This window comes from Hypanus sabinus, chromosome 2 (assembly GCF_030144855.1).
Source record: "Hypanus sabinus isolate sHypSab1 chromosome 2, sHypSab1.hap1, whole genome shotgun sequence".
NCBI lineage: Eukaryota > Metazoa > Chordata > Chondrichthyes > Myliobatiformes > Dasyatidae > Hypanus > Hypanus sabinus.
Genome location: NC_082707.1, coordinates 129099097 through 129121585, shown reverse-complemented (window position 1 = coordinate 129121585; position 22489 = coordinate 129099097). Strand labels below are relative to the sequence as shown.

The following is a 22489-nucleotide window of genomic DNA, read 5'->3' as shown; positions in this document are numbered from 1 at the left end:
TTCTATGTTAAGATCTGCTCGCCAGCTTTTCCTGCCGATATTGCCTACTACTTCCTGAACATCGCCCATTTAGTCTTGATGAAGGGATCGCAACACAAAATGTCAATTGTTCATTTCCCTCTATAGATGCTGCCTGACTCACTGCACTCCTCCACCTCCTTTGGTACGTCACACCTCAGGTCTTTATGTTGTGTTTGAAGCCCTTCACGTTCTTCCCAGGCTGGTGGAGATTACACACCCCGAGCTCCAGGCAGTAGCTCCAGCATCTCTAGGCTGGTGGTGATTGTATAGACCAACCCATGTAATCACTACCAGCCTGCAAGATCCTCTATCTCCATGGATCTGTTGGTGTTCTTCATTCTGGTTCTCTGTATATTTCCTATCTCTAATGCCCTACCATTGGTAGATGTATGCTATCTGTCTGCTCATTTCCAGGTATATCCCAACCTGTAGGATCTTGGAGCTGAAAATTGAACTCTGTTTCTCTTGTCTGAACTGTGAATGTTTCTTGCTTTTCAGAGTAAAAAAAATTCTATCCTCTGAAGTATTCTTAATATGTTGCCTCTTTAACAGAATTTTTAGTCATCTATCTCTGTCTTAGTAGCTTTGTTTTTTTGGCTTGGTATTGGTTTCTTTTTCTGATGCTGATTTTGGGAAGCAAACTGGGATTTCTAGTTAATGTTAAAGTGTAAGCTGTTAACTTCTGTGACCAAATTTGAACACACTTATCTTTATGATAAATTGGAGTACAGGGTATTCTTGACTAAGACATATTAATAAATGTGGAAAAAACAGCATTAAATATCAGCTAAAATTTATTGCAAACATCAAAGATTTTTATTGCTTGTGATTTATAGATTATCTTTATGATGTGAATATACTTGGGACAAGTTGATTATGACAGATACAGGCTACTAATTTCAAATAAATAAAGGCTCTTAGAGGATAGTAACAGAGAAAATCTGGCTTTTGAAAAGTTACTTACAATGTTCATTTGTTATTGTTTCCTAAAGAAGCATATAATGGAAGACAAAAATACATTATTTTTGGAAAGATGTTTTGAAAGTTTCTTGCAACAGATGCAAAATGCCGGTGGAATGCAGCAGGCCAGGCAACATCTATAGGAAGAAGTACAGTCGACTTTTCAGGCTGAGACCCTTCGTCAGGACTAACTGAAAGAAAAGATAGTAAGAGATTTGAGAGGGGGCGGGGGAGATCCGGATTGATAGGAGAAGACAGGAGGGGGAGGGATGAAGCTAAGAGCTGGAAAGTTGATTGGCAAAGGGGATAAAGCTTCTTGCTAGATTACCTGTATCCTCTATCAGTCTTTACTCTAAGGTTGGTGTAAAACTACCAGCATGCTTGCTGAGGTAGGTAGTTTTATTGTACAAGCCAAACACGTGACTGAATAGCATGTGGCATATCATTTGATGGGGCTGGGTTTTACTGTGAGGCAGACTGACTTTCCTGAGCGTGCAGCCCTTTGGAATGCATACATTTGACTTTAACTCCCTAAAATAATTACTCAGCATTGTACCGTGTCATATGACGCAGTCCTTTAACGTACCGCTGCTATTTCTTCTGTGTTATTCAGCCACCAGTTTTGCCTCAGACTTTCTTTCTCGACCACTCTCCTCCTCTCACACTGGAGGCTCTCCAGATTTGTTTGCAGATGCTGATATTGATAGATTTCTGTAAGATAAGGATTGATAAATCAAAGATCTGCTACATGGGTTTGAGGTACGGATTGCCGGTTTGAGAGGATGAATGGCTGATCATGTAGTTGTGTTCCTCTGCCCCTGTGGGAAAGATGAGAGAACTATGTGGCACAGTTACTGCTATCTGAAGTCTCAGAATTTGGAGCATCACCCCGGCTTGGGTTAATCAGAAAATGATAAGGCCGCAAAGACAAAGGAAATGTAGATTGTATATAAAAGTGGGAAGCAAGATGGCTGGTGGGAATTTTATCCATGTTCCTGACTCTCTTCCAAACCCTGCTTCAGTCAGTCAAACAGCATGGTTAGAAATTGTTTGGTGACTCTAACATGCTGTTGGGTGAATCGCAATGGGACAATGAAGCTTGTTCTTTGGTTCCTAGTAAACTTGAGGCCTTTGCCTTAATGTTCTGTCATTTATAGGGAGAGCAAAGGAACAATCTTTGGGATTGGGGCTGGATTTAGTTGTTGCGGGAGTGCTCAATACAGGTAGAGCTGTAGGGGTGAAGACTGGCTCTTAAGGGGTGATGTTGGGCCAGAGTGTGGGGCAGATGAAGTAGGAAGCCAGATGGGCCTGGCTTGGTAATTAAGGGCTCAGGCCTGGAAATGTCAGGCAAGTTTAGTAGGCAAAGAGTTGATGCTGGGATGAGATTGGATGTTGGATGGAGCTGGGTGTGGTCAGAGGTGGCACAGGGATAAATGAAGAGGGGTTCAGATCAGGGTTGCAAACAGGGAATGGGGTAGGGGTGCTTCTTGATTGACTATGGGGATTGAGCAAGGTGTGATGTCAGGAGTTCCGAGAAAAATTTGGTTAATTTCCCACCTCTTTTCTGCTTGGGTTAGTTTCTCACTTCAAGTTGAGCAGAAGCAGTTCTTGGAGTCATTGAGTGATTGCTGCCCTCTGTAACGTTGAACCAAGGATCTAGCCACACAGCAACCTTAACTACCCTTCTCCCCAACACACCCTTCTAAAATAAAGCAAGCTTCCAAACCAATTCTTCACCTAATAGCTTTCTGTCCTGTTTAGCCCACAGTTGGCTGCTGAGGTGTACTTGAAAGTTCCCTTGACCTGACCCCTCAAAATCAGGAGGGCTCTCCATTGTGTTTTGATGCTCAGACAACAACACTGAGGTTAGGTTAACCATCACGCGCCTCCTCTGTGGGATCTTACTGTGTACACATTAACTTCGCTTAAAAAATAAGTGATCCCACTTTAAAAGAGGATGCGACAGGCAGGAGGGGGAGAAAAGACTGGATAGAGGGCGTTCGGACCCAGGCAGGCCGCAATACTTGGCTACACCCTCCCTCTGTGTGAGCCCTTGTTGCTTTAACTATCAATTAAGAAAGAAACCATCCCATATTTTTGAAGCACAAAAGGAGTCTGGATTTCTGAACTAATCCTTTTGTTCTGTTAACACAACTTGAATGAGGCCCCAGAGTTGTTTTCCTTCTGCCTGTCAAATTAAAAACGCATAATTAATCAGAAATTGGTAATTAAATAGATCCCCTCCCTGTTTACAACACTTCCTTTGGAAGCTCTCCAAATTCTTTATAAAGGGAACTTTATTTGTGAAAGAGGTGCTTTATGTGGGTTTTGTTTTCATGGGTGAGTTATAAACAGTAGAAGTTTAATCACTGCTTGTGGAAACCCAGTGAACATTGTAAATCGAAGTCCCTTGTGTCTGTATTACTTCACTGGCAGAGAATTAACTACTCCCCCTCCCTTCAATCTCTTATATGCTAGGATGAATTTTTCCCTTTAGATAGCTATGTAAAATTCAAAGGGATTTGTAACAAATGCCTGATCTCTGTGGCAATGCAGATCAGCCAGAGGCTACGGTCGTCTCGGTGACGTGCTCCAAGAGCTGTAAACTGGATGTGCGAGTTAATGCCAAGACTAGTGGGCAGCACGCAATGCACTGAGATCAGGTATTGCCTTAAGGCCAATGGTGGCTGGATCCCTGTTCTGGCTGGTTACTGTTTCTACAACTCCATTTTATGACAGTCACATGATTTAATGAACGATGTCTTAATTGTCTTAAGTCTCCAACCGTTTGCTCCCAGCCCCCAAACCCTGTGGATTTTGGATCACCAGCAGGGAACGGATTTGTTTATTGTTGTCTCTGCTCAGTTACAAATGTGCCTTGTATATTGTATTCACTGAGGGCTAAGAAGTATACAGGAATGAGATAGATCAGCTGGTTAGTTACGTCAGCAAGACCGAGGTACTGGTTGTGGATTTCAGGAAGGGGGCATCACTCCTCATTGAGGGGTGAGCAGCCTCAAATTCCTGGGTCTCAATACTGATGCATTTACAGAGTGGTTCTACCTCATTAGCTGTTTGAGGAGATCTGGCATGTCACCAAAAGACTTACAAATTTCTATATATGTTCTGTGAAGATTAGTGAAGAACGTGCTGTATCTCAGCTAGGGATAGAAGCCTCCTATCCACAGAATTGCAAGAGGCTGTAAAGAATTGTAGACTCAGCTGCTCCATCAGGGGCACAACCTTTCCATCATCGACAGCACCTTCAATGGCCTATGCCTGAAGAAGGCAGCATCTATCATTGGAGACCCTCCCCATCCAGGACATGCCCTCTCCTCATGACTACCATCGGGGAGGAGGTACGGGAGCCTGAAGACCGACACTCAGGTTCAGTTTCTTCCGCTCAGTCATCAGATTTCTGCCGATTTATTCAGATTCAGTTTATTGTCATTTAGAAATCACAAATGCAATGCAGTTAAAAAATGAGACAACGTTCCTCCAGAACGATATCACAAAAGCATATGACAAAACAGACTACACCAGAAAATCCACATAACATTTGGCAATCCCCAATCCAGAGTCCGGAGAGGCTGCTGTGTATTAATATTGCGCTACCGTCTTAGTGCGTTCCCCGGAAAGGAGCTCCAAATCCACCAGACAAAACAAGACCAAAAACTAAAGCTACAAGACCTGCACAAAACCACATAGTTACAACAGTGCAAACAACAGCATAATTGATAAAAAAAAACAGACTATGGGCACAGTAAAAATAGTCCAAAGATGTTATATAAGTTCAAAAGAAATCACCACACAGTTTCCACAAGTCCCCAGGGTCCTGACAGACTCGCCATCCCACGCCGGCGGCAGAAGGGAATACCCCCGCTATGGACTTCCACGGCGCTGCCCGACTCAGCCTCGCAGCTCCATTTATTTTGCACTATTTATTTTGTAATTTATAATCTTATTACTGCACTGCTGGCACAAAATAGCACATTTTAGATCAAATAAGATAATAAACCTCATTCTTACTCTGATTCTAAACCCGCTGACTTTCTCCTCCATCTGTTTCAAACAAGCAAAGGGCAGCAAGATTCACCAACTTGTGAAAGACTATGTAACAGTCCTCTCGGTACTCCTTTACTGCTCTGTGTATTATGTACCCTCCAATTTCATATACAAGTCTGAACAATAATTTAACAATTTATGTGGAAAAAAATCCACTCGGCTTTGCTGTTGCTGATGTTCAAATTGGCCAGTGGCTTGTGATAAGAAAGTGAGATGGTGTGAATTGCAATTGGCTGCGTTAGTCTCTGATATCCACTGCTCTGGGAGCTCGACCTTAACTCTGAGATTTCCTGAAACTGCTGTATTTGACCATTATTTGCTCATTAAGCCCACTGCAGGAAGTAAATTTTCTTAATTAACAGCAGAAGTTGCCTTTTAATTGCACACAATTTTTTAAAGGGCTGCTATTGAATCGGTCTCATCCAGAAGCTGAGCAACTCTTTGCAGAGACTAATTTCTTCAAGTTGGAAATTGTTTCAGGAAAATATTTCTCTTTTGTCTGTCTTTCGCTCTCAACTTAATCTTTCTTTCCTTCTTTTTATTTCTCTTAATTTGCACCCATTTTGATGTGGAATTTATCCTGTCATATTCACCTTCCTTCACCGCTGGTCTGTTCCGCTCTTGTGGTTGCAGGAGCAAACTCCCTCTCCCTTGCTGGGAGAGAGACCTGGCTGAGATACCAGAGTGCTGGCTTGTAGACTGTAGTTTTGATGGACCCTGAATCAAGGATTCTTTGGGGCCTTGGGTCTTCTGTCATTGCTTGCGTGGTACGGGTGGAGCTTTTGCTGGGGCAGATGGGGGGAGGAGGGGGTCAATGCTTTTGTTGCTGCTCATGCGAAGCGAGGGTGAGGAGGGGCTTTCATGTTTCTATCATTCATTCCTTGTTTCGTGGATGTCTGTGAAGGGTAGGAATTTCAGGCTGTATACTGTATACATGCTCTGATAGTAAATGAATCTCTGAACTTCCTGGGCTGAGGAGGTATGTTGTTCGTCTGGACACCAAGAGTCCTGATGAAGGATTTCAGCCTGAAATGTCGACTCTCTATTTCTTTCTAGATGCTGCCTGATGTGCTGAGTTCCTCCAGCGTTTTGTTTGTGTTACCCAAGTGCCCTTTCCATTCATTGCAATAGTTTGCAAATTGATTTGAAACCCAATTATGTCAGAACATGTCTGCTTAATGTTGGCAGGGGTACAAGTGCAAAAGTGTTCTGTTCCAGCAAAGCCATGACTGGGAAGCTTCTGGGAATGCAGTGAAGTTCCCTATAAACTGTTTCTAATTAGTATCATGTTGGCATTCTTTAATCTGACTCCGGTCTTAGACGAGAAAGCAGATTCCAATAATTATATTAAAAATATGTTGAGATTGACATTAGTGAGCAAATTGCACTGTGCAGCTGGAAAGAGGCAGCTCATGTTTCTGCCATTATTTTCTTCAATTGGACTGATATACACATTGCAAAAATATTCCTGAACTAAGTCACTTTATGAATCTTGAGAACAATGGACCTGGTTTTTTTAGGCCCAAAGCACTGTGTATATGCCAGCAAGATGTTGTAACTATTGGAAGGAATAAAATTTAAATTAGTCTGACATGAAAGCTATTTGGCTAAAAGTACCAAAATGGGATTAAGCCTGGCAAATGGCACATAAACGCAAGGGAAAAAAAGCCGGAATTTTATGAATTGTTTTCTTTCTCTGCTTTTTCTGAACAGACAAACCCTCCTGCGACCAAGAGAGGCAAGCAGCTTTGGAGGAAACTCACCAGTACCCGCGAGATGGCATCTTCATTCCAGAGTGTGCTGGCGCAGGGCTCTACAAGCCCGTGCAGTGTCACCAGTCGACTGGGTACTGCTGGTGTGTCTTGGTGGACATCGGACGCCCCATTCCTGGGACCTCCACCAGGTGAGTGTGTGTTATCTCTGGAGGTGAAGGCAACGATCCCTGTAGCTGGTGGGGAGGGATGCCAGTTGAGTAAAGCTGGGCTGGAGTGAGCCTTGCCTAGGTGGCTCCAGTACCGTGCAAAAGTCTTAGGCACATGGCATGTGAGTGATGATAAACCTAATTCTGATGTGGGTCTCTGTTGTGGACTGAGAGCAGGAAGGGGACTGAGAAGGGAATCATGGTGTGAAAAAGGGGAAGGTAGAGGAGAGGGAATGGGAAGCACCAGAGAGGCATTCTGTAATGATCAATAACCCAATTGTTTGGAATCAAATGACCTTGCCTGGTGTCTCAGGGTTGGGTGAGTCTGTACCCATGCCACACCCATGCCCCAGCACTCCTTCTCTGACACCTGTCCCATCCCTCTCCTGCAGCACTCCACCCTCGCCATTCCCAACATCCTTTGCTCTCACCAGATTTACAAACTCTCTCTCTGCTCCACGTTGACAAATGCAGTACTGTGCAAAAGTCTTCGGCACCCTAGAATTGTGGTATTTTTACAAATAAGATCTTGACCTCCTGAAGCTCAAGCTATGAAATCTAGGTAAAGGAAGTTTGCAAGTTTGATGTGAACCCACTGCCTTGGAAGGCAGTGGAGGCCAATTCTCTGGATTCTTTCAAGGAGCTAGATAGGTATCTTATGGATAGGGGAATCAAGGGATATGGGGACAAGGCAGGAACCGGGTATTGATAGTAGATGATCAGCCATGATCTCAGAATGGCAGTGTAGGCTCGAAGGGCCGAATGGTCTACTTCTGCACCTATTGTCTATTGTCTATATCTCTGCCATGTGACGTGAAAGTGATGTTTGAATTATTTAGGCTACTTGCACGATGTGAAACACTGCAGCATTAATGTGATGTTGAGTGAACACTCTCTTCCCCTTTGTATGTTGGTAGCCATTCCTAATTCTGCCCACACATGCAAGACGTACATGGGTGTGTTGGACATTTCTTGGAAACTGACCATGGGTTGTTGCTCAAGGACCTCTCAGGAACTCAATAGTCAAGGGCATCAACACAGTGGTCTGCTGTAACCTTCACCAACTGTCAGTGTGGTAATTGTTTTATACGATTTTGACCTCCATGAGTACTGTCAAATCTTAAGAATTTAGAAAATAGAACAGTACAGCACAATATAGATCCTTTGGTCGACAATGTTGTGCTGACCTATATAGATCTGCTCCACTATCAGTCTAATCCTTCCCTCCTACATCAGCCGGAACCTACAGTTTTTTTAATCTTACATCCATGTAACTATCTATGAGACTTTTAAATGTCCCTGTTGTATCAACTTCTGCTGCCGCTCCAGAGAGTGAGGCACCCACCACTCTGTGTAAGGAACCTACCTCTGCCATCTCCCCTAATCTTACCCCCACTTGCCTTAAGTAGATGTCCTGTGGTATTGGCCATTGCTAAAAGCTGCTGGCTGTCCACTTCATCCATGTCTCTCATAGTCTTGTGCATCTCTTATAATGGTGCAATTAAAAGGGAGCAAATAACCTTTGCAACACACACACAAAATGCTCCCTGGACTGCTGACTTTCTCCAGCATTTTGGGTGTTTTGCTTTGATTTCCAGCACCTGCAGATTTTCTCTTGTTTGTGAAATAACCTTTGATACTGCTGTACTGTAAAGGCCACTATTATTGCTTATGACATAATGATCACCTTGAAACGGGCTACAAATTTAGCCTTGTCCACAGGCATCTGTTGTTCACAATGCCAGCCAAACACCTCTCTAACTTCCTTAATAACTAGATAAAGTTGCTTTTGATTAGCTGGGCCACACAGGGCAGGATAGACAAAGGTTCAACGTTAGCTTCAGTGTGCCCACGTTCAGTGAAGAAGGAATTAAACCAGATAGGGTTCCCATACAGAAAGAGAGAGAATGCGTATCAGTTTGTGTGTGTGGGAGTGTTCCAGGATTGTGACTATATTCACACATACACTCGGAGATCACTTTATTAGGTACACCTGTACACCTTGTTAATGCAAGTATCTAATTAGCCAATTGTGACAACACTCAATGCTTAAATCATGCCGACATGGTCAAGAGGTTCAGACAATGTTCAGACCAAACATCGGAATGGGGGGCTAAGTGTAATCTAAGTGACTTTGATTGTTGGTGCCAGATGGGGCAGTTTAAGAATTTCAGAAACTGCTGATAGCCTGGGATTTTCATGCACAACAGTCTCTCGAGATGACAGAAAATGGTGTGCGAAAAGTAAAAAGGAATTCCAGTGAGTGGCAGTTTAGTGGATGAAAATGCCTTCTTAATAAGAGAGGTCAGAAGACAATGGACGATTTCAAGCTGACAGGAAAGCAACATAATTCAAATAAGCATGTGTTACAACAGTGGTGTGCGGAGGGCTATCTCTGAACCCACAACATGTCGAGATTGATGTGGATGGGTGATGACAGCAGTGGATCCTGAACGTGCACACTCAGTGGCCATTTTACTGCATACAGAAGGCACCTAATAAAATGGCCGCCCAGTGTATGTGACTCTGTTTATTCACACTAATATATATGCTTCACTTGAGAAGCAGTTCTCCAATAAGACTCCAGAAGTGTGTTAGCAGAGACACTTCTAGACAGTCTGTCCCATCACACAGACAGAATCTGTTGTGAACATATTTTCCATGCCAGCCACTGCAGTTTGTTGTATTAAAAGTATGTGGCGGATGGCACTGGATAGATTGTACTGCTTTGTCACAAAGTAGGCACGGAGCTCGGAGTTTAGATTATACCAAATGAAACCTCGCCCACTCAAACAATACTGAGTATTGAGACCATGAATAAAGTGGAGCTGCTTCACTCTTTCCTGCTGTGATATCTCAGCAGGAAAAGGCTGAAATGCCATTCCAACAGTGGCTAGATAGCCAGTGAGAAAGATGTTTCATTACAAAAGTCTTTTTATGAAATGGTATAATTAGAGCCTGGGTGACACATGGGTTTGGAACATTATCCCTTTATCACTGACAGTTTGGTTTGCCTTTGTCCCAGAACAGAAAATCTTCTCTTGTGGCTGATAACTAGGCTCCAAAGTAAAATGTTTGTGGACAGATCATTTGATTTCCCCAGTGGGTACAGTGGATGTTCAAAGTTGGAGAGCTGGTGTAGCAAAAGGGAAATCCTCCGGCGGAGAAGTTGCAGCTGTTGGGTGGGCAGACCTGTGGGTGCTTTAGTTCGTACACCAGCTGATGCAGGACTGCTTGGAATCGACATGAAACTCCACAAAGGGAAAGCAAATTCTTTCCTACCTGAAGGGTGCTGCACTTGATCCCAGGTCTGCGCTGGGCTGTAAATCAAGGGCAGGTTGGAAATTGGATTCAAAACTGGTTTGGGAGTAGGCAGTGGGTAATGGTGGAGGATTTCTTTGTGATTGGAAGCTAATGACAAATGGTGCACCAAAGGGATCAGTGTGGGACTCTTAATATTCATATTAAGTATGAATGATTGGGATGTGAAGGCGTGGTGTGGTTGGTGTGTATATGGGAAACTGGAACTACATCACCTTTTGACTGACCAAGTTTCCTGAGAGTTAGCCTGATTGACAGGTTTTGTTTCCGTTCTGGTGGGAAGGACTTTGTAACAAGTCATGTATAGGTGGGAATAACAACCCCCCCACCCGCCCCGTGCTTCTCCTCAAGTTTGTGAGTGTGAAGGGGAGTGGAGTGCACCTCATGCACCTGGAGCAGTCCAGCCCCTGCCTTTGTAGTGGAGTCTGAGAAGTCATCTGTGCTGTCCTTGCTCCTTTAACCTTACTACCCAGAAATGCCTGCCTTTTCTCTGAAGCAAATCTTCTTTGCCTTCAGTTGCCAGGTTTGCTCAAACCAGAGAAAGCAGCTAACTAGGATAAACCAGTAATTCAGAGGCTTCTTGTGACAGGTTGTTCATCCACTACATTACCCCACTTGTAGTATAACTAGTGAAATGAGCTCGAGTTCCAGGTTTTTAACAAATCAGATCTATTCTCAACCAGATTAAAGAGAGGAAATAATGTCAAAAAGGGAAACACACATAAAATGCTGGAGGAACTCAGCAGGTCAGGAAGCATCTAAGCACTTGGGCTGGGACCCTTCATCAGAACTGGGGAGGAGCAGGGAAGAAGCCAGAATGAGAAGCTGGCAAGTGATGGGTAAGACCAGTGAAGGGGAAGATGAGAGGATAGGGGAGGGGGCAATGAAGTGAGAAGCTAGGAGGTGATAGGTGGAAAAAGTAAAAGGCTGAAGGAGGAGGAATCTGAGAGGAGAGTGGACCACAGGAGAAAGGGAAGATGGTGACAGGCAGGTGAAGAGAAGTGAGAGTAAGATTAAACAGTGGCATTTGAAGTTGGCCTTGGTAACATTGCCAACAAATGAAATCGAGTGATTTAACAATTTAAATTCTCCCTTTCAAGACTGATGAGGTTAACAATCATCACATCATGAAACAATCCGATTTAATTCCCTGCTTTGAGTTTAATGAGCCTCTTTAAGAATTCCAGAAGCTCCTATGGAGAACTAGAAGGTTGAGAGCACCTTGTTGAATGTATAAAACCAATAGTGTTGCAGTGTAAATCAATTTTTTTGCAAATTCACTCTTTGCAGCATATCTGCTGACTGGTTTTGAGTTTGCTGACCGATTCGGGCCTGCGCTACATCGTTAACGCAGCGCTACTTTTCCAGCACGATTCAGCCCAATAAATATGTAATGTCTGCTGCTTGAATAAAGCTCCATTCTCTGCAATGAGCTCACACTCTAAAGAGACACTATCCCTTTTGATGGTATTAAACAGCTGAATTTAAACAAAATATAGAAGCTCAAAGTTCCAACTACAGCAAAATTATCCAGAAAACATTCCAGCCTTTTGAATGATGTCAAGGTACAGTGGATTCCAGTTAATTGGGACACAATTTTGGCCCAATTAAACAGCTGCCCCAAGTTTCATGGAAATACTTAAAATGGTATAAAAAAGACAAACTAAGTAACAAATAATGTGTTTAAATGAACACTACCAATAATACTATAGTAATATAAAACTGTATTAGTTCTCATTCATCCAGAGAATGTAATGAACAAAATCAGCATCGACACTTAGTGCGGATAATAGACTGCCTTCACAGAATACTTTTGATGATTGCATCCTCCAAATCTTTTCCATAGTAACATTCAAAATAGTTGTTGATACCATCAAATTTTTCTTAGTTCCTGACTTCTTGAAGTAGTGAAATCATTTAATTTTCACTCCCGGCCATTTGTGGCATTTCCAAACCCGAATGCTTGAAACTGCAGTGAGAAACATAGTTTGGAGTTGTCTCGTTGTTTACTTCTCACCAACTATCAATGATTTAAAGAAAAAAAATCACTGTTTTTGAGCAAACACACGCAGCTGATGCTATTTAAAACCTGTTTGCTCTAAGCACGGTGTAGTGTCTAATGGGCGCACAGGTGAACTTGACTGACCCCAGTTGGAACCTGCTTGGCAAGCTTCCTGCCCCAATTAAGCAGCATAGTGTCCCAAATAAATGAAGGGCATCCTGGCAATTTGTTTTTGTTCTTTAAAAGTTATCCCAAATAAGCAACTGCCCTGATTAACCAAAGGCCCTATTAACCAGAATCCACTGTATTTGGAATAAATCTAGGATGGCAGAAGAACTGATTTAACAACATAATCAATCTCTTCTGTTTTAGTAACTGTTACCATAGAAATAGTGTTAAATGCTCAGTGAGGATTGGCAGGCCTTGGTGGTGATGATACATGTTTCCTTCATCTGGACAGACATCACTTCACTTACAAACGAGTACTGTGCAAGAAAGATCTATTCTGTTGAGACGGGCTGAGTTAAACCAGGCTAGAACCTGATAGGACTATAAACATGACCTTAAATCAGTACAATGGAAAGTTGGGGGTCAATTTAGGGAAAGGTTAGAGATTTAAAGGAAAGTGCCAGGGAAAAAGAACAAAGCAACAGTGAAAAGCATTGTGATACAGGAAGAGACAAGTCTGGAAATTACTCGATTAAGGGTTTAATCAACATGGTTTGTGGATTGTGGACTAATAATTCACATTTATGATCTGCTCCGGCTTCTGGTTACCCTTTTTTTTGTAGCTAGGATGGGTGATTTTTGAATCAGGGCACCCTGCAGATAAGGAACACTGAGCTGACCTGAAATATGCCTTTTGATTTTTGTGTCTTGTGTTCTGTGTTTTCACTTTTTTTTACATTGTTTGCACAATTTGTTTTTTTTCACACGTGGGGAAGGAAGGGGGTTGGTGTTTTTTCTCCTCTTGAATGGGTTCCATGGTTTTCTTAGTTTTGTGGCTATCTGTGGGAAACCCGAATCTCAGAGTTGCATATTGCATACACAATTTGATAATAAATGTACTTTGAATCCTTGTATCTTAATGCCATTAAGACATCATTCTTTTTCAACTTAATGTTGTTTGTGTAAGCCCATTAGACATTATGATCTTTATTAGCAAGGTTCCCAGAGCAGTGTGATTGGATTTCTGTGAAAAATTCACTGTCAGCTGGCCTGTTGGAAAACTTTAGTTGCTGTCACTTGGCTCAGCTTCTTTGAGCTGGGATGCCAATACTTACATTCCACAAAATGAACAACACTATTCCATCTCCAGAGAGCCCCGGCTTGAAGAAAACTTTGGGACAATAGAGAGTTTCAGAGGGAGCTGGATGAGCTGATGGAGAGCAGTGGGTACAGAGATGTGTCTCTGTTTAAAGGTGCAGTGCAGACTCTCCCGGGAGACAAGCAGGTATTTTCTGGCAGAAGCTGATAAGAGGGTCTCTACAGCGTGTATTACTGCTGGATGACAGTCGATAAATGTCAGCACTTCGGGAAAGGTCATGCCACAGACAGATATCCACGCCTCCACTTCCAGTTCCTCTAGACTGAAGGGTGAAAAAAAACAAATGAGGTCTCCTCCCCTTGAGTGTCCTCCCTAATGCAGGAGAGGGCTGCAGGCTGCAAAATGTGGCGGAGATGATCAACAGCAGCAGGCTGCAGTGATCCTGGGGTCAGGAAGCTGAGAGTAAAGTTGACCCTGGTCTTGATGGGCAAGGCAGTCCAGCCACATCTAAGCTCACAGACATTGGTCAGGGCGATGAATGCAGACTGAGGATTGGCCCTTTAAGTTTCAGGGAAAAGGGGTTCTTCACAAGTAAAAACAACTTGAGACCAGCAAGTTTGGAAATCATTCTGGAGATGAAATTTTGGCATTGCGCTGCTGTTCACATCATTTTGAGGAGTCTTAATATGCACATAAGCTTCTAGTGCAAAGATAATCCTGTAGTCAGCATTCAGATTTCCCATTGGACACGAGGAGAGCCAGAAATGGGTGCAGTTCTGGTCTACTCAGGCTTAAGATAACTTTTTTCTTGGAGCTCAGTAAAATAAATTCCATGTCAGAGTTTAACTGAAATGGTGCATTGGTGAATTAGGTCAATTGAAGGAAAATTGTTAAGATTTGAATGCTTTGTATCTAAGTGGAAGCAGCATTTGGAACAAAATAGGCCAACCAATGAATTGAAAATGAATGAAATGCTTTCTTTAATAACATTTGCATTGTTACGGTTTACGTGATGATTAAGGGTGAGATTGAAATAAACGCACACAAGAAATGAGAAGCAACAGCAGGCCACTCAGTTCTTCAAGCCTACTCCACCATTCAGTGTGAGATGGATGACAGTTTCCCATAGCCTAAACCCCCAGATTTTCAAAAATGTATCCACTTCCAATCATCCGGGGTAGAGAATTCTAGAGATTGACCTCCTCTGTGTGGAGTTCCTACTCACCTCAGTTTCAGATGACTAACTCCTGATTTTGTAACTATGTCCTCATGAGGTTTACCTACCTGTGCAAACATTTCAACTTGGCCCCCCTAGGATCCTATGCATCTCAGTAAGTTCACTCCTCATTCTTGTAAACTCACATACCAGAATAGATGATGCCCAGAGAAGACAGACCATTTTTATTTTAATTATTACCAAGATATATTTTATTATTAATATGTACTTGTATAAACCATACAGTATATGCTAACACACTAATGTGCCGTCGTGCACAAGACCTGTTCTTCTTAACAAGATTCATTTACATCAGCAGGATAAACATTTAAAGTGAGTCGGGGTGGGGGGGGGGGGGGAATTTCAAAGGAGATGTGTTGGGTAAGTTACTTTTACGCAGTGTTGGGTGTGGGCAATGCACTTCCTAGGGGACTAGTGGAGGCACATAAAATAGAGGTATTTAAGACACTCCGACATAGGCACATGAATATGCAAAGAATGGAGGGATATGGAGAAGAGAGGGGAATAGTTTAGTTGGGTGTTTAATTAGTTTGGCACGACTTCATGGGCCAAAGGGCCTGTTCTTGTGCCATACAGTTCTGCGTCATACGTTGATACTTTAGTCTGCACATATTCCATGAGGGTTAAGACCCAGCTCTTGGATATGCACTGGCGGGAAAGCCCTATATTTTGACCTTACCCTACCTAACCTTTTCAGTGACTGCACCAAGTTTCAAGGCCAAACTCAGCATGTGGTCCTGAACCTTACAATGTGACGACCTCGTACACCGGAAGACCAGCCAGCTTTGGGCAGAACACAGTCAATAACCCTCCACCAGCAGGTGACATTGTACACGCTCAGTGCCCTTTGGGCGCTGGCCCGGGAACACGGAAAGATGGAAAGGGAGTGAGAGTCGATCTGTAGTAGAAGTATTTCTCTTTCCTGATTGCCTCTCTTCCCAGATTATTTGAAGGAGAACTCGATCTGTGGTGCGCAGGTAGTCGACGCTGGTGGAGTGCTCTCCTCCTATCGTACGGTTCTGTTGAAATCAGCAGAGTTGAACACATTGAGTCCTGCAAGCTGATACCCCTTGAGTATCAGGAAACAGAAACTAAATTTGCCCCCACAGTTGAGCCCAGCTGGAGGAACATTTTCTAGAATGTATTCATTTATAGTCAGACCCACGGAGTAAACCCAGTTCTCTCCACTATATCTACATTAATGTGGAGAAAGTCTTAGGCACATTAGATATAGCTTGGGTGCCCAAGGCTTTTGCACTGTACTTTTATAATTTTATGTATTGCACTGTAGTCTACCACAAATAAAAACAAATTTCATGACCTATGTGAGTGCTGTTAAACCTGATTCTGATATGGGTCTCTGTTGTTGACTGAGAGTGGGAAAGTTTCAGGGAGAGGGGGATCATGGTTGGTGAAAAGGGGAAGGGAGTGGGAAGCACTGGAGAGACTTTCTGGAGTGATCAATAAAACAACTGTTTGGAATCAAATGACCTTGTCTGGTGCCTCAGGGCTGGTTGAGTCTGCACCCACACCACCCATCCCTGGCACTCCTTCTCTGCCACCTGTCCCATCCCCTCCCATGGCGCTCCATCTTTGCCATTCCCAACATCCTTTGCTCCCGCCAAATTTACAAACTCACTCTCCGCTCCACGTTAGCAAATACAGTATTGGGCAAAGTCCTAGGGACCCTAGCCATATACTTGTGCCTTAGACTTTTGCTCAGTTCTGCAAGTCTGCTGTCATGTTCCAAATACACAGCAGAGAGACTAATCTTCAAACGAAGGTCTAATGACGGTTCTACATCTATCAGGTGCGGGTGCCTCCAGCACCTTTCCCTTTAATCTCTTCAATCTGTACCTCTCATCATTTTGCATATCTCTGTCAGATCACCCCTCAGCCTCCTGTGCTCCTCGTCTACCCAATATTTCCCCTTCTCTAAAGTCCTTTGATTCCAGCACCAGTACAGACGAATCTCCTCTGCGCTCTCTCCAACATTGCCTCATCCTTCCTATAATCAGGTAATCTAAACTGCACATATTCTGTACCAAGTACAGTCTAGCCACTGGCGATTTAATGTCCCAGCTTCTATCTTTTGTAACCATGCACACTAAACACTGGAGGAACTCAGCAGGTAAGGCAGCATCCATGGAAATGAAAAAGCAGTTGATGTTGCAGGTGAAGATACTTCTTCAGGATTGGAAAGGAAGGGGAAAGTCACCAGAATGAAAAGGTGGGAGGAGGGGAAGGAGGATAGCTAGAAGGGGATATTTGAAGCTAGGTGGGTGGGAAAGATAAAAGGCTGGAGAGGAAGGAATATGGTAGGAGGGGAGAATGGATCAAGGAAGAAAGTAGGGGCACCAAGGGGAGGTGAAAGGCAGGTGAAAAGATGTAAGAGGCCAAAGTAAGGACCTGGCCTATAAAGGCAAGCATACCTTATGCCTTCTTTACCACCTTATCTATCTGTTTTGCCACTTTCAGGGAACCATGTTCTTGGACTTGCACCCTCCTAGGTCTTTCTGTTATCTGGCCTACTCTGTTTGATTTTCCAAAATTCTTCACCTTCCGCTTGCCAGGATTGCTACCTGCCGATGTTCTGGCCAGCCTTCCAACTAATGCACTGTACATCCTACTGTAGCATTAGACAACCTTACTTATTGTCTGTCATTGCACCTGCTTTCATGTCACCCACGAACTTACTTAGCCCACTTTCTACATTCATATCCAGGTTGAAAATGCGTATCCCAGACAGCAAGGGCTGATCAATAAACACTCATTCATTGTTCCTCTCCTTTCACCCAGCTACTTTTGGTTCCAATTAGCCATACGCCTGAGAAATTAGTCAGAAGTGCAACAACGGTACATCTTTTACACTTGCGGGTTAATCAGTCCTTTACTAAGCCAGTGCACAGTGTGAAAACAGAAGCTAAACAGGGCTGTGAGGATTAGGTGAAAATATTATTTGCTTCCCTGCTGTTTGCTTGTGTCTCCCAAGTGCACAGTTTTTTGTGTCTATTTAAGCAGTGTTTTCCAATTGAAATCTGCTGCAAATGAAAAATTATTTTGCAACCCACTGGTGTGATTAATCTGGTCAGATGTTGTTACAGGTGCCAAAACACTTTGTTCACTCTGATGTCACTTTGCTTTGGGATAACACTGGGGCCCCACAGGAGTCAGTCAAAGTTCATGAGGTGCTAGGTCAGCGCGGTGCACTGAGTGATTTTGCAGTTTCATTTGGTCACAGTGGCTTTGTATTATTGCTCTGTACAAGGATTGGCTAATACCAATGGAGAACAAACATTCTTGTAGCAGTCGAATTGCAGGTGGCTTGGGTTATAGTGGTGCCGAGTTTGGTTTATTATTGCCAGCGAGGTGCAGTGTGAAGCTTCTGCTTTGCCTGCCATACATCAAGGTAGTTAAAAGTTAAACCTGACTGAAGAGAGAATGACTGGGTTGGGAGGTCTCTTTGATTATGCCAGAGGGAACTTGCGTTTCTCAGAACAAGTGGTACAATTACTATTGTGGTTTCCTAGTCAAAACAAAAGGACTCAGCAGCATAGATCAGGTTAAACCATAAAATTAATCCACCTTGAACCAGGAGGGGCATGGAAGCTAACTCTCATTTGCAATAGCACAGGACTTTGATGTAGTAACGGTCCAAGCGATTAAAAGATATGAGAATTACCAGGGTCTGATGTCGGTAGAGAGGTTAAGTTCCTGTCTTAATATTTCAGAAATCCAAATTTCAAATCTGACACATTTCCTAACTGTAATCTTAGAAGAAAATCTAGTCATTAGTACCAATGAGCATAATGCTGTCGGATTGTTATCAAAAACCCATTGGTTTATAATGTCCTTCAGGAGAAGATCTGTTATTTTCTCAGGTGAATGTAGGGTTGAGATGGGCACTGAGTAGAGAGGCTCAGCGGTCTACTCCCACGCTTAATTTTGCCTTCACGTTATTCGTGACCTACAGTGGTGTGGTTGGCTCTGGGATGGTCTGAGAATCCCTTATGACAAGGCAAAAGCACCCACGCCCCACCTTACTAGTACCACAAACAATAATTCCGTTAAAAAAATTGTGGATAATCCTGGCAGAGGTGGTCACCCGGGGTTTACTGTAAACATTAGCAGGGAAAGTGAGGACAGATACTAATCTAATTGATTAGATAATTAGCTGAGAACATCAAAAACTGCAGAAGCTGGAAGTCTGAAGTCAAAACAGAAGATGCTGGAAGTGCGCAGAAGATTAGGCATTGTGGAAGGAGATATCGGGTTAACGTTTGAGGTCAAACATTCTTGTCAGGATGATTAGGAGGGGGAAAACCAGGAGAGTGCAAGGAGATGAGAAGAAAGGACTTGTGGAGGAGAAGAAGGGACCATGAGGGGAGGGCCAGACCAATCATGGTGCTGCTCATTACCAGGTTGGTGTGCGGTGATATGGTTAAATTTACCTGTGGCTGAGATAGGTCTCCACTCTTATCTTGCTCTGGAGCTGCAGCAGTTTAGCAAACGTGAACTCGCCATGATCAGATTAGTAATGGATCGCAGGAGGACTGGCAGCAGGCCCACAGGTTTCTGAGTGCTGCCCTTGTTTCTTTCAGATACCAGACACCTAACTGTGACAGCAACGCCCGATCCAAGCTCATCGAGGGCGACGATCCGTTCAAGGACAAGGAGCTACAAGGTGAGCCATTACTTCATACTTCACCCACACAGCAGGGAGTGATCACTGTCTATTGCAGGGAAACCACTAGCCCATCTTGCAGTCATTCAGCAGTTATGGATGATTGCCCTGTACAAGTGCCACATGTGATTTGACTAATTGACATTTAATTGGTTACAGATGCTGCCCTCCAAAATAGTGATGGTTAATTACAAGAGAATAGGAGCTCTCCACATGAAATGTTCCTTCCCTGGCAGTGCTGATGTTTTACAATACATTTTTAAAAATTCTGATCTATTGAGGGCATAAAGAATTGATTTATATGATATAGGATCTCAGCTACCAGCTACTCAGGTTTGGAGACCTTGAAACCATATCAGCTTTTGCTCAGTCTGTATCTGGTTGGTACTGATCCAAGCAAGTCAAAACAAAAAAAGACTTCCCAGGGCACAGTTGTGAAAGTATAAGAGAATGAAACAACAGTGTCTCTGAGCTTTTTCCATAATGAAACTGAAGTGCTGCAGAACGTGTTGAATAGGAAGCAATATTGAAAGATTCTGTGGAGATGAGTAGGCAATCTGTGCAATACAAAGCTAGTCTGTCAAATGAATTACTGACTTGCAAGAATATTTGAAGCTAAGCAGTTCAATTGTTCCCAGTGAATATGGTAAAACCTCAATAGCTCAGGAATGTCTTAAGTCTACCTCCTGCTCTGGTGAGAAATATTCAGTAAGACTTGAATATCAGGGAGGAGGTGACCTTTTGCTTTTTCTGCAGGTTTAACACACAGCAGCTTCAAATTTCTCCGAGCCACGAGGCAGTCACAATCTGACGTTAAATGTGCTTAATTTGGTTGAAAATCAATTTTCCCATAGATCATGCTCTATCTAGCTGTGTAATATAAGTATTCTTACTTGCAAAGGCGATCGTAACCATACTCCGAAATTGCCACTCATCAGTTAGCTGCTTAATGACATGGAATTATTTGTCAGTGTCTCCTTGCACAGATGCCGCTTTGCACATGTTCTGCTCTCTGCTATTAGGCTGATCTCCTTTGATCCAGAGTTTGATTGTCTTTTCTAATATTTCCTTTTGAGACTATGTGTTCTGTGAGGCGTCTGGAGTAATTTACTGCACTTATAATGCAGGATGTGGTTAGAAATTGGAGTGTGTTGGCTGGGTGGAGCAATAGCAGCACCAGTAGCCCTTGTAGCTGTTGGCCCCCTGCTGCACGTTCCCCTTCCCCTTTGGAGTGTGGAGCTGTGGCTGCATATGACAGCATTTGAATGGTGCAGGTTTAGGACGGGATGGTGTGGGGGAGGGAGGCTATGTTTTTCTGCTGGTGGCCAGGTCGTACAACAGGTTTGGAGAATTACGGTGGTGGGAGGTTGAGGCAGGCTGGGGATCCAGAGGTTGAAAGTTATTTCCCAGTTTACCTGGCTCCTTGCTGCAGTGGGAAGACCTATTTGTCCCAACAGTGTCCTTTGGCTATTCCCAGGACAATGTGGTCCAGGTTTCCGTTGCAATGCTCCAAGCAGAGCATTGGCCTGAAGCTACGCCCTGATGCAGAACGTGCATAAGATGAGCAAAGTGACTTACTTCAGGAGCGAGGCAAAAGGATAGGTCGAGAAGTGCTCATTACTACTTTTCCATTGCAGAACATTATAGACTCCCTACAGTCTATTGAATCATTGCATAGTATTGTTAAAGTGCAATTTTCTGATGTTGCGGTGAAGTTCTAACAGAGAGAGGTTTGATTGTAATACAATTGTGCCCTTTGAGTGCTTCATTCTCAAGCTGTTACTGTGAAATGCTCTTCACAGTGGCACAGCTCTCTGAAAGCCTCCCTTTTATTTCAGAGGATGCTGCAATGAGATGAATAAATATTGCTTTGTGCCACTAACCTGGGAGTAATTTCTTGACACTATTTCTGCTCCAAGTTTGAAATTGCACTTAAGAGCATGAGTTGCAGGAAGTAATTGTTGAGCTGGTTCATTCAGGCAGGGCCTCTTGTGTCCATTTCAAGCAGTTGTGTGCTGCTGGAGACATGGCTTATCGTTTTGGGTGAAGCATTAAACTGAGACCCCATGTATTCTTCCCAGTTTGTTCAGTGGATCCTCTGTTACCATTTCAGGGCAACTATCACTGGTTTCCTGACCAAAATTAGTCTGTAAACTAATGGATTAACTATCTATTTACTTCATCACTGTTTGGAGGAGCCTGCAATATATTGACTGGTTGAGCACACTTGAAAGATAATTATGGTTGAGAATGGTTCAAATTCAAACACAGCATAGAAATTGGCTCCTTGGCCCAATTTGTCCCTGCTGTCTGAGATGCCTTTCTACTTCAATCTCATTTGCCTGCATCCCTCTACACCTTCCCTATCTATGTAGATCAAGGGCTTGTACTTTCTTTGGCATGGGTGAAGTGAATTCTGCTCTATTCCAACCTATACTAGATTGAACTAGAAGGATGCTAATCCTGATGTGTTCTGGCCGCTGGGGAAAGTTGGAAAATGGGCAAACTTCAAGCAAGAAAATTTACTGACTGGATTGTGCATTCACAGATGACCTAGTTACTATCCAGATAACAATAGTATGACTAACAATAATCCCTTGAAAATTCTATTTCACATAAATAATTAACAGCAGGCATAAATGGTTATCGTAAATATAAGCATTCTTTACAGTCTAATAACTAGTTGATTTAATGCCCACAGCACCAAGTGTCCCCTCTAAAGGAAATTCTTCTTAAAGTCTGAAGAAGCATTTAATATCTATATTTGTTTGGTTGAATTAGAACTGTAAATTTAATGGTATATTGTGTAACTTTTGGCAACTGTCTCTTCAGTTCCTTGACAAAATGCCCATGCTAGATGGGACAGGCTCCACCACGTTTAATAGCATTTGATGAATAGTTGTTTTATGGTCGCCCGTGGTTTTTAAGTCTTGCTCCATCCAGCCATGGAGTGAGAAATCCTAAACTGTTCCCATTTGCCAAAGATCAGAACTGGGGAAACAATAATTGCT

At 43.1% G+C, this 22489-nt stretch overlaps 1 protein-coding gene across 5 annotated transcripts in view; it reads left to right on the top strand.

The window, feature by feature from the left end:
- Positions 1-22489, top strand: part of smoc1 (SPARC related modular calcium binding 1) — a 229340-nt gene that overhangs the window by 109380 nt on the left and 97471 nt on the right. For all 5 annotated transcript variants that reach the window (XM_059954878.1, XM_059954891.1, XM_059954885.1 and 2 more), the window contains exons 8-9: positions 6760-6949; positions 19396-19478. In XM_059954878.1, coding sequence (XP_059810861.1) covers positions 6760-6949; positions 19396-19478 — 273 coding nt within the window. The remainder of the gene's footprint in view (positions 1-6759; positions 6950-19395; positions 19479-22489) is intronic.